This window comes from Eupeodes corollae, chromosome 2 (assembly GCF_945859685.1).
Source record: "Eupeodes corollae chromosome 2, idEupCoro1.1, whole genome shotgun sequence".
In the NCBI taxonomy this organism is placed as follows: domain Eukaryota; kingdom Metazoa; phylum Arthropoda; class Insecta; order Diptera; family Syrphidae; genus Eupeodes; species Eupeodes corollae.
In genome coordinates this window covers 85,057,858-85,071,404 of record NC_079148.1, presented here as the reverse complement: position 1 = coordinate 85,071,404, position 13,547 = coordinate 85,057,858, and the positions used below count along the sequence as shown (strand labels likewise).

Genomic DNA, 13,547 nt, shown 5'->3' with positions numbered 1-13,547 from the left:
TTCCACAATCAATTTCTATGCGTCTCATTGCTGAAAAATTAAAAAAATAAATTTGGTAACTAAATCATTAAAAATTTGATCTTGAGTATTGAATAAAAAATTGTATATAGGTAATAATTTTCAAGATATAAGGAAATATAATACACGAATCATCTCAATTTTGACTTATGCCTAAGTTTGAGGTTTATTAATTTAATTGCTATACGTATGTACATATCTTTGAAGAGTTTCTGTATACCATAAAACAGTCCCTGGCCATAGTATTAGACGCACTTTAGATTGTATGCAATATCTTAATTTCCAGCTATTTTATCAGGTTTTCGAATATTGTAATGCATTTAAAATATTTTGTATGCAGCATAAACATTTTTTTTTTAAATTAATATTTTCGGATTTTTTGTTGTTATTTTTGTATTTTTTTCTTCAATATTTTGCTTTTGCTTTAATTAGAGCCTCAGTTCTGCGCGGCATACTGTCAATGCATGATTTGCCTGTTTCCTGCATTTGTGGGTGGTGATTCCACACGTGAATTACTTTTTCAATAAGTGACCGCATCTTTAGCTACTTCCCTCTTCATCAGCTCCCACACGTTTTCAATTGGGTTTATATCAGGGCTGTTTCCCGACCAGTCCAACAGAGGGATGTTTTCTTCCCTCAAATAAGTTTTTAGGACCGGACTGTGTGGCATGGAGCTCCATCTTGCATAAAAATGTAACCATACATCCATTATTGAACATTAAAAATATTGCGTAAAATCTAATAATTATTAAAATTCTGCATTGTGTCTAATAATATGGCCAAGGACTGTATACTACCCATTTTAACGTCAATATTGTAACTCTTAAATAGACGATAATATAATGTTATATTATTTAGCTCTTTCTTAAATTTATTTAAGAAAAAATAATAAAATTTTGTATCATGTAAAATAGAATTTTGAATGATTAAAACCAAACAACTAAGGTTAGGGCCCAACATTTTTTTTCCAAAAAGAAACTGCATTTAAAAATAAATTTATTCCATAAGTACTTTTTTAAAATCGTTAGTGATGTAAATATATGTTTACTGAATATCTTTTTACTGTTCCGATGGCATCATTAATAAAATTACTGATGAAAATCAAGAGGAAAAATAAGGTGCGAAGTCTCAGGTTACCTAGTAATTGATCCATCCTGTTTCAGTTTTTACTGATGGATTTTGCCGATAGCTTAAACTGACCCCTTCGGGTCAAAATGTAGCCAATCAGTTGTAGATTTGTGTCTTTATTAACCCAGAATTCTTTTAGTTAATTTTTCAATGATGAAAGGGCGGATAGTGGAAATCACATTTAGGAACATAATCGTTCCACTGAAAGCGTTTCATTTTGCTTGTATCATTTCTACCCTCAAATTCTTGATTCCAATCAGGAAGTGATTTATTTTAATCAGTAAGTTTGATTTCAATGACAGGCATTTTCTATGAATGCTATAAACGGGGTATCAAACACAATCCAATGATTGTTTTCAATGATTTAGTTGTCAACTAGATCTACAACTCATCAGCTTCATTTGGACACCTAAAATATCAAATTTGTTTTAATACCAAAAATAACAAAGTTAACTTTTCCATTAGTTAGTAAGCTATGCAACATAATTAAATGATTTGGTAATCATGTTTAATTATTTAATTTTTTATAATTTTTCCCTTTTTTTACAAATTTCAGATATCTAACGAAACGAATAAAAAAAGTTAATCACGCACATATATATATACCATTAAAACTATTGTACTTTTCCAAAGGATAAATACAAACGAAAAAAACAATGACTACGGACATATCGGTTGTTCGTTGGGATCCTAGCCAGGGGCCAGGTTCCGAATACATAGACGAATACGAATACGATGGTGGGAATTCCAGTTCACGTTTGTTTGAGCGTTCACGCATTAAAGCACTTGCCGTAGAACGTGAAACAGTACAAAAGAAGACTTTTACCAAGTGGGTAAACTCACATTTATGCCGAGTAAACTGCAGGATAGCTGACCTGTATGTAGATATGCGAGATGGCAAGAACTTAATCAAGTTACTAGAAGTGCTATCTGGCGAAAGACTGCCAAAACCAACAAAGGGAAAAATGCGGATTCACTGCTTAGAAAACGTAGACAAAGCTTTGCAGTTCTTAAGAGATCAGAGGGTGCATTTAGAGAATATTGGTTCACACGATATCGTTGATGGCAATGCATCTTTAAATTTAGGTTTGATTTGGACAATCATCTTAAGATTTCAGGTAATTTTTTTTCTTTTTTTCTCTATCGTTTCTTTTTGTGTATGTTGTTAAGCTAAAGAACTAAATGTTAATGAAACATAAAAATGGTAGTAATTTACTGTATGCATTATACACAAAATAATTGCCAATGAATGAATGAACGCGAATGAAACATATGAAATCATTTTTCTAATTTGCTAAGAGTAGGCGTACAAATTTCGGTGAGTGTGATTAATTATTTTAAGTGTACAGATCATAAAACTGAAGATGTGTAGATTAAATGATGTTTTCTATGCCTTGCCTACAAGAATGATTGTTTTACATAAATCAGTAATTAGCTCCAAATAAGCATAACTGGCTGTGTCATGCTAAAGAGGTTGTTTACACTATTCAATATTTAACCTATCTAGAAAAACACACTTCGATGACAATTTCCGTACTTCAGTTAAAACCATATTTTGTATTTATTTATTTTATTTCAAGAAAATGACATACATATAAAGTAAATTTATAAGTTATTTGTCAGAAAGACTTCAGGGAAAAATGACAATAGATGTCGTAACGTTTTGGAGTACCATTGTGTATGTTTAATTAATTTATGTATATCGAAAAATTAAAATTGAATTAGAAAGACGAGAAAAGAACAATTTGATATAGTAGAACAAATTCATGTTTCTTTGAATTAATTGTGTTGTAGTGTGACTTCTTTGATGCGCTGGAAAGATATGACATCAGAGGGATTGAGTACTTCAGCTATTTGTCTTTGCAATCGGGCAAATGGCAAAAATGTGCCAAATAGAGAGAGGCTGCCTACAATTTCTAAATCAGGCAGGTCGTGCGAGAAATAGTGCCGACTGGAGAAAAGAGTTTTTCCCACCCTTGTCCGAAGTATGGTAATGCACTCTTTCTGGAAACTTTTTGCTATAAGGAATGCGGCGTTGTGGTGGATAGTGTTGTCGCAGAAAATTCTGTTGCATTAGACATGTCCTTTCGAGTTCTTCATTTTCAATATAAATGAATACTTTTCGAAAGATTTGAGGGATGTTTGGAAGTTCGTTTACTTAAGGATAATGAATTGCATTTTTCGCTGTTATATCTGCAACCTCATTTCCTTTAATACCTGCATGTCCTGGTATCCATGCTAAGATTATGTTTTTGTTATTATGAAGGATGGTTCGGATATTGTTTAATTCAGGTCAATTATTCGTTGTACTTTTTAGTACACTCAAGCTATCAGTAAGGATCAGTGTTTTGACTGCCCATGTTTGTGCGATTGAGATAGCTTTGAGTATTCCGGTTACTTCTGCAATGTAACTACCGCCTGAGTTAGTGATGATTTCCTCATTGTATGCGTTTATTTCAACGACTGCATAAGTTGAGTTGTTGTCCTTGGATGATCCGTCAGTGTAAAGTCTTCTTATAGGCTTTATAGTTTCCACTAGTCCTATGTGAAGCATTTGGAATGACAAACTGGAAGTGTGTTCTTTTTTGTAGTTAGAGAGGCTGGTATCGATGGGCAGTAGGTGTCTTTTCCAAGATGGAGGATAAAAGTTTGGGTGTACTGGAGTATCTATGGGAAGTATATATGTAGTATAGAAGTATTTTGATGAGAGATGATACAGAATTTTCCTTGTTTTGTTTTTTTTTTTTCTGGATAGATCTTCTTAGGAAAGTTTGACCGTCTGTAAGAGCTAATTACTAATCATGTTGACTGCTTTTTTTTGTTCAAGCCAGTGTACTGAATTAAATCCTGCTTTTATTCTAAGGGCTTCAATTGGTGTTGGCTTAAGAGCTCCTGTATATGTCGGGCAGCATTCGTTAACGGCTATATCGAGTCTTTCTAATTTTTTTTCCATGCTGAAGTGAGCCTTCAACAAGCGCTTTTGTTACTTTTAGGTCCATTTTCAAATGGGATCCTTTTAGACGAGAACATATCATTCTTAGAGCATTGTTCCAGCACCTTAATTGGTTTGAAGTGGTTTTGATTTGAATAACCCATTTTAGATTGCCATTGAATGTTATACCGAGGACTCTAAGTTCGTTTTTCAAATTGACGTTGTTGCGAATCACGATCGTGGTTGTGGGGCATAAACATTTCTTTTTTCTGCAGAAGTGGAGGGCTTCTATTTTGGAGGGAGCTATAATAGAAACTTTTTTTTTGAGTCCAAGTATTTATTTCATCGTCTGCAGTTTTAAGGATTGTGTTCACCTGCGATGGATTACCTGAAGCTACCTTGAAAATATTATTAACATATACCCCGACTAAATCAAGGTTATGCTTTGGCTGTGCTAGTTCCCTTATAAGGAAATCGATATGTATGCATTGTAAAGGTATACGGATAAAGAGGATCCTCCCGGTATACCGTTCTCAAGCTTCGATTTGTTTGTTTTAAAGCCGTTGATGTTAACAAAGAAGGTTCTTCCAGAGAATAAGCTTTAAAATTTGAAGACGGATTCCCCATGTATGTAACTGTTCTATTAAAGGAACATGCTGATTTTAAGTAAGTTATTTTGTCTTCTCCATGGGAGTTCGATTCTTGAGATGTCTTCTAAACGGTGATTTTTTAAGAGCTTGAGAACTTTAAAAAAAAAAAAAAACGCATAAAATTTGCAAAATCTCATCGATTCTTTATTTGAAACGTTAGATTGGTCCATGGCATTTACTTTTTGAAGATAATTTCATTTAAATGTTGACCGCGGCTGCGTCTTAGGTGGTCCATTCGGAAAGTCCAATTTTGGGTAACTGTTTCGAGCATTTCGGCCGGAATAGCCCGAATTTCTTCGGAAATGTTGTCTTCCAAAGCTGGAATAGTTGCTGGCTTATTTGTGTAGACTTTAGACTTGACGTAGCCCCACAAAAAATAGTCTAACTTACCGGTCCATTCCTTGAGATGAATTGTTCTCCGAAGTTTTCCCTCAAAATGGCCATAGAATCGCGAGCTGTGTGGCATGTAGCGCCATCTTGTTGAAACCACATGTCAACCAAGTTCAGTTCTTCCATTTTTGGCAACAAAAAGGTTTGTTAGCATTGAACGATAGCGATCGCCATTCACCGTAACGTTGCTTCCAACAGCATCTTTGAAAAAATACGGTCCAATGATTCCACCAGCGTACAAACCACACCAAACAGTGCATTTTTCGGGATGCATGGGCAGTTCTTGAACGGCTTCTGGTTGCTCTTTACTCCAAATGCGGCAATTTTGCTTATTTACGTAGCCATTCAACCAGAAATGAGCCTCATCGCTGAACAAAATTTGTCGATAAAAAAGCGGATTTTCTGCCAACTTTTCTAGGGCTCATTCACTGAAAATTCGACGTTGTGGCAGATCGTTCGGCTTCAGTTCTTGCACGAGCTGTATTTTATACGGTTTTACACCAAGATCTTTGCGTAAAATCTTCCAAGCGGTCGAATAACACAAACCCAATTGCTGCGAACGGCGACGAATCGACATTTCACGGTCTTCAGCAACACTCTCAGAAACAGACGCAATATTCTCTTCTGTACGCACTGTATTCATTCGTGTGGTTGGTTTAATGTCCAATAAAGTAAACTGAGTGCGAAACTTGGCCACAATCGCATTAATTGTTTGCTCACTTGGTCGATTATGTAGACCATAAATCGGACGTAAAGCGCGAAACACATTTCGAACCGAACACTGATTTTGGTAATAAAATTCAATGATTTGCAAGCGTTGCTCGTTAGTAAGTCTATTCATGATGAAATGTCAAAGCATACTGAGCATCTTTCTCTTTGACACCATGTCAAACATAAATTGGAACTCAGAACCGTCTGAACCATCTCAATGAAGATAGTAGTTTTGAAATGACGGTGGGTTGTATGTAACACTTTTAAGAATTTTGTATGATTTTCTCTCGAAATTCTTGGAAGTGTTACATACAAACCACTGTCATTTCAAAACTACTCTCTTCTTTGAGATGGTTCAGACGGTTCTGAGTTCTAATTTATGTCACCTAAGTGTTTCTTACAACCATTTTCAATTAAAAGAATGATTTCAAAAAAATTCCATGTAAAAGTATTTTCAACATTTTTTTCTGCTGCAGCTTTCTCGATTTTATTTATGTTTTTTGACATTTAAAGCAGGGTTGCCCATAGAACATTTTGCTCAATGATTTTTTTTGGGGGGAAAATAATACCCATAAATTATGTCAAATATACATTTTTTTGGACTTAATTATTTGAATTTCACCAATTAATTAGTTTTGTTAAAATATCTAATTATTTCATGGATTATATTCCAAATAAATAAATATAAAGCTTCTCGCTTTTTATTTAAAAAAATATTTTATTTTAGTCAAATTGAAATGTTTATATGACAACACAGGTTTTATTTAATTTGTTTGCAATGATACCAACATTTACATGTGAAATCACAACGATAGAGCGCAGGATCTTGTGTTGTTGTTGTAATGCATCTAAATCCAACATCCGGATCAGATCATGGTGATAATAAAACGCGGCTAATATATAAAAACAAAGTATAAATTAATTCAAAGTATTGAACTGTCTGAGAGCGCAGTTTCAACACCCCCTGTCGCTCCAGATGGTTTCGATTGGTCATCTTTTCTTATTCCTAAAAGATTCGTAAAATTAAGGAAAACATATTTTGAAAGTGGTTTTGTCAAAATATCAGCTCTCATTTCATTTGATAGACAGTATCTTAGTTCGATGATCTTCTTCTCTCTTAGGTCTCTTATATGATGGTGGCAAATATCAATATTTTTTGTTCGAGTTCCACACTTGTCGGATTCAATCGTCGAATGCATAGATAATTGTCGGCTGATTAATATCTACCTCCATTTCTGTCAAGATTCTTCGTAGCCAAATTAGTTCTCGACTTGCATGTGATGCCGCTACATACTCCGCTCGGTTGAAGACATAGCTTCTGAGGTCTGTTTACGGCTTGACCAAGCTATGCTACTTCCTGCGAATTGGAATACATACCCACTGGTTGATTTTCTATCCTTTGAATCACCAGCCCAGTCAGCATCTACATAGCACACCAAAGTTTTGTCTTCATTTGTTTGAAGTCTTAAAGATTTGTCAACAGTCGTCGCCAGGTATCGCATAACCTTTTTTACAGCTTTCCAGTCACTTTCAGTTGAAGATTTTATTCTTCTGCTAAAAAGATTAACAGCTAAGGGTACATCTGGTCTTGAAACGGTTGCAATAGAAAGTATCGATCCAATAGCTTTGCGGTATAAGTTATTACTTGGTAACTTCGGACTTGTTTCTTCACTTGGACTCAAGAAACCTGTTTCAATTAGTGTTAAAGTTGCTTTTGAATCTTCAAGTTTGTAGGTTTTTATCAGTTGTTTAATTTTTGAGTTTTGGCTAAATTTGAACGATCCATCCTTTTTCCGGCCGGTCGATCTCTAAACCGAGATAATGTTTCGCTTCACCCAAGCTTTCATCTTTACATGCTTTTGGAGTTCTTTATATATGGTGTTTATAAGTTCTTTAGAAAATCCACCCATCAGAATGTCATCAACATAAACAACACGGATCAGCTGTTGATGCCTTGAATTCCATTCCAAGTAAGATCTCTGTTGCTCTCTTGTTCCATTCCCGGGCTGATTGTTTTAGACCATATATGCTTTTATTAAATCTAAGCACCTTTTCTTCATGACCCAACATTTTGAACCCCGGGGGGTTGGTCCATGAAAATTTCATCGCTCAGTGTTGCATTCAAGTAAGCATTTTTCACATCAAAATGCTGCACATGCAAAACGTCTCAATCGTGTAACCACTAGAAGAGTTCTTATAGTTTCGTATTTAACCACTGGCGCAAAGGTCTCATCGTAATCTTCACCGAATTTTTGAGAAAATCCTCTTGCAACAAGTCGGGCTTTATAAGTACTAATGCTTCCTTCTACATTTAGTTTGTTTTTGAATACCCATTTGCAACTTACTGTTCTTCTTCGAGGCGGCAGATCTGTAAGTGTCCAAACTTTAAGCTCGATAATTGACTTGATTTCCTCTTGTGCAAACTGCACAGTCCATTTGTCCAAACTTTAAGCTCGATAATTGACTTGATTTCCTCTTGTGCAAACTGCACAGTCCATTTGCGCTTCTTGGAAAGTGGTAAACGCAATACTTCATCCCAGGATTCTGGTTTGTACGACAGACATATTGAAGGAATGCCTTTATTTGAACGCTTTGAAATTCGAATTTCCTAATTTTCTGTCTGATCTTGAATGTCTTCACCGCCTTGAACTACTGACTCTTCTTTAACGAGGGGCTCATATACTTCAAATACTTGCTCCTCTTCAATGACAAGCGAGTCATTAAATGAGATGCTTTTGTCTCTTCCCAGTCTTATTGAAACATATTCTGAATTTTCTTTCGGAGAAGTATCTTCCGTTTCATAGTTGTGTACTGTTCTGGATTCTTGGCTTTTTGTGGGTTGCTGATTCTTGGATTCATTTTCGATAATTTTCAAAGATCTGGATATTCAAACTCTATTAGATTGTGGATCAAGTATACGATATCCTTTTGAGTTGAGATCATATCCAACAATAACGCCTTCTTCTGCCTTGTCATCCCACTTCTTCCTCTTCTGTTTTTGAACTAAGGTAAACGATTTGGATCCAAACACTTATATGGCTAAGATCACGTTTCTCTCTGCAAATAGGCTGCTGTTGACACGGTTTCTCCCCAGAAACGATTTGGAATATTTGCATCAAGTAACATACACTTCGCTGCTTCAGTTAGGGTTCGGTTCTTGCGTTCTGATGATGTATTTCTTCCCTCTTCAAAAATTCTTCCCAGTCTTTAAATACGAACATAGCTGCGAAAAACCCTTTATAGCACTAGCTACTTCATCTTTCGATTTTAGCAAATGCACCACTGTGTAACCAGAAAAATCGTCAATCAGTGTTAAAAAATATAGGTTACTTCTTGGAGTTGATGTCTGCATAGGGCCACACAGATTAGAATGTATCAACTGTAATGATTGCTTTTCTCTATTTTGTCTCACAGGAAACTTATACTGTGCCAGCTTACCTTTGATGCAATGTTCGCAAATGATCTTCTCAGTACAATTCCTCAAATGAATGCCAATTGCGAGATCTTCCTTCACAAGTCTCTTGATAGCACTGGATCTCTATGTCCAAGTCGACGATGCCACTGATGAATACACAATGAATTGTCAGCTTTACAGGACAGTTCAATAGAATGTTCAGTTTCCAGCTTGTAAAGACTGTAATTTCGCTTTGCTACAGCAATCATTCGGGATCCATTGTAGATTTGACAAACATTTTGTTCGAAAATGACTATGACCTTGATTTGCTATTAGTTGCACCGAAAGCAATCCCCCATCAAGCTCAGGAACAAATAAGACTTTTTTGAGAAATATCTTCTGGTTATTGCCATCAGGTACTAGGCAATTTAACCAGCCACATCCGATTCCTGAAGACATCACTGACGAGCCATTAGCAAGATATATTTTTGTGGTATCATTTTGAATCGAATCAAAGAATACATATACAACACTCAGCTCGTACTTCAGCACAAACTTCAAACGAGAGAAAATCTTTATTGCTGATGCTGTCATGTGATGTTGATGCAACAGATGACTTGGCATGCTTCCCTTTTTGCACAGTTGACTTCTATTTGTAGCAGTCCGCTTTAACATGTCCTATTTTTTTACAATAAAAGCACGTTCTTGATTCTTTTACATCCGTCTTCTTCGGTTTTGTAGACTTTTCATTTCTTCTTTGGTTAGACCACATAGCAACTTCATTTTCATTTTTGCCATCATTGCTTTCAAATTGTCTTTGATATTCGTCTAACATCTTTCCAATGACATATTCAATTGTTAAATCTGCCTCATCTCGACCTTCAAGTCCAGTAACAAACCCAGAGTAAGATTCTGGTACACTCACCAACATTGTTCAATCGAATTGAATTGCGTTGAATCATCTTACACAGATGGAAAGAAAATGATAGTCAAATTTGACTATCAATATGGTAGTCAATTATCACCTTAGCCGATTTCACCCCAGATACTACGATTTAAAAGTGTAAAAACTTTTCTTGAGGCTCAGTTAGTAATTTCGTGAAATCTTCATTGTCGAATACTTTTTTAATCTGTGGCCCAACAAAGATTAATGCCTTAATTTTGGTCTCTGAGAGTTTTGTAAAAAATGTTTTAAAAAAATTGAAAGCCTGAGATTCAACAGTAAAATATCTTCCGGTTTAGCTAATGGTTCGATGTTCACATTTTGGATTTCGACTTGAAAATCTGTCCATGATTTTCGACAATAGTGCTGAGCATGTGCTCTACTATCCCATTAGATGGTAATAGATTTCCGTTGTGCAGTAAAACAGTTTTCAGACTTTTCGTTGAGCTTCAAATAAACCTGTCACGTCGATGCAAAAACGAAAACCAACTTCTTTTGTAAAAAATGTGGAAAACATTTGGTTGGTTCTTGCTTCTCCGGCGTTAAGCTTTATTAACCATACAAAAGTAGCAGTCGTTAACATGGTCTAACGGTTTTTGCCAAATTGTTGGAACTCCAAACCTCATACTCTTGTTCTCACCTTGGTACCAACCTTTATAAAAATTAAGTGTTTTTAAAAAAAGACCAATTGTAATACTTCAAATATTTTTCATATGCTTCACAGAGTTTAGCTTTTTTACTTATTTCATGTTTTATTTCTCTTAATTTAATAAATTTACCACATACATAGCAAAATGAATCCGAATCGTACTAACACTATTAATGACATATTAATTAATATGGGAATTATAGGTCAATATGCCACTACCATACCATAGATATTATTTGAAGAATATGGCAAAGTTATTTTAACAAATATTTGTTCAACGCTAGCATAAGGCAACAATATCTCATAACTTACAAATTTGTAACTTACAGCTAACTCTCTCATCGCCATTGGGATACCTATTTCTTCTATATACGTGATAATAAATATCAAATAATTCAGTAGAGCATATTGCACTCGTAAGCAAGGTTTCGTTGAGAAAGATCAACCTTAGTTCTCTTTTTATTATTATTATTATTTTTTTTTGGCTATTTTCCTTGCCCCACTAGGAGTCGAAAGAAAATTGGATCGAAGAACTCTTTGGGAATAGACATTATAATTAGAATTTTTTTGTTCTTGTTTCTTCTTTTTGTAGCATGATTTGAATTATCATTAACTTGGCACTCTGGGCACTTAGATGGGCAGTCAACTCAGATCTCAATTCACTGAGAGACACTTGTATATTACTGTAGAGCTAAGAACAAAATCAAGTTTGGCAAAAGATTTAAGACTAGTATTAGCCTTGCAGGTGTTACACCTCCAGCACAGATTAATATTAGTTTCAATTACTTTTAGAATTCTTGGACATATGTATATTAGATCACGAAATATGATTCCGCTTGACTATTCAACGACACAAATGACAAATCGATTAGATTTCCACACTGTTCCACTTTTTGCTCATTTGTATGGAATATAAATAAATGGATAACTTTTGGAGAAGAATAAAGACAGAAGTACCAAAGAACAACATTCTTGCCGGAGCCGAAGCCTAAGACGAATTATTAGACTGAAAAAAAATTCAAAATTCAAGAATTCTTTTTTTCAATTGGTTAAATTATATTTTTATTAAAATTTATTGCTTAAAAAACATAAGACAAATGAAATAAAAATAAATAATAACTAATTGGTAAATATAAAGAAAAAAGAAAATAAATAACACAAACCAAATCGAAACCACGATTTAATAAAACAAAACACAAACGGTGTGCAAAAGGTCTCAGGCAAAATTCGAAAATTGAAATTTTGATGTGTTTTGAAATTTTTGAATACGTACCGAATAAAAGATTGCAATCTTCTCAAAAATCAAAATTATTTCCGGCTCCTAGTAGGATGATCGAAATAAAATAAATAATAATAAACAAATTCTTCGGCTTCGGCCAAAACTTCGGTAAAGGTTTGGCCGAATTCCGGCCGAGCCGAAGCCGAATCTTTGGTCGGACACTCATGAACCCTAAAATTTCAAATTAAATCCAAGCACAAACATTTTTTTCTGTCGACCTGTGTAATTTGGAGATTTGGATTCTAGATGGAGATGATATCGAGGTTGTTAGTGAATTTAGGTATCTAAATGGGTTGGGGTCAAAAAACTGTTTGAATCATAATAGTGTATTTAAAATACTGAGTCTAAAACTACTGTATTTCAAAATACTGTATGTACAAAATACTGTATAATCAAAAATCTGCATCTCGAAATTCTATATTTAAAATTTGTTTATTTCAAAATGCTGTTAATATGCTGGTTATCACAGATAATTGAACTATATTGAAAAGAAATAACAGTACATACGATAGACTCAAACAGTTTACATATCGCAGATAGTTTAGCATTAGGTAGGTAGTTCATTATTTCGATTTTATTACCTTTTTGGTGTACAGGTATTATGAAAGAGCTCTCCCGATAAAGGGAAAGAGCAAGTTATTTTAAGACATGTTAAAAAGAACACATAACGGGTGTGCTTAGTACGCAGCACATTCCGTCGGGACCAGGACTTAAATATTCGTAAAGTTGTAGGATACTATTAAAGACACTATCTTCACTTATAACGAAATTGATAGAATTTAATTGTGGGAAATTTAAAAGGGTGGTATAAAGAAAACTAATAGTATTATAATCTAGGAAAGCATCTTTGAAGTAGTTTGTAAACATGTTTGCAATTATCCTCTGTTCATTCCTATTTGATTTTGTATCAATCATTAAGTTAGGGTACCCACATGCTTTCTTCTTACAATTAACGAATTTCCAAAAACTTTCAGGATTAGATTTAAGGTTTAATTCAATTTTTCGAATGTAGTCATCAATAGGATGTTAAGAGTAGTCAGTGAAAAGTTGTTTTAATATAATGAACGTCCTATAATCAACATCAGTTCATGTTTGAGCTTTGCTATTTTCATTTTTTAAGTTTCTAACGTGAGAATCAAACCGAGGTCATTTTAAATGGAATCGTTTTGTAGAAACAGTCAAAAAGAGTTAAATAAAAAATATTACACATATCACCAATATTTAAGTTAAAAAATAAATGATCCCAATTGATCGTACATAATAAGTTAAAAAGTTTTTCAAAATTACACCTACTAAAGTTAAATTTCAGTTTGTTGTTAGTAGATAGCATATGAGGTGAAGCTATGTTTAAATTATGTGCTATGTGCAAGGCAGGATGATGGCGATCTTCGTCCACAATTTTAGCAGTAGAAGCAATCACAGCTGCTTTAGATCGTATAGTTTCGGAGAAAAA

General features: G+C 34.4%; 1 protein-coding gene across 6 annotated transcripts in view; it reads left to right on the top strand.

Annotated features, from left to right (window-relative positions):
- LOC129946136 (spectrin beta chain) overlaps positions 1-13,547 on the top strand; it is a 42,143-nt gene that overhangs the window by 1,522 nt on the left and 27,074 nt on the right. For all 6 annotated transcript variants that reach the window (XM_056056190.1, XM_056056193.1, XM_056056191.1 and 3 more), the window contains one exon: positions 1,703-2,264. In XM_056056190.1, the coding sequence (XP_055912165.1) occupies positions 1,803-2,264 (462 nt within the window). In that variant the 5' untranslated portion in view covers positions 1,703-1,802. The remainder of the gene's footprint in view (positions 1-1,702; positions 2,265-13,547) is intronic.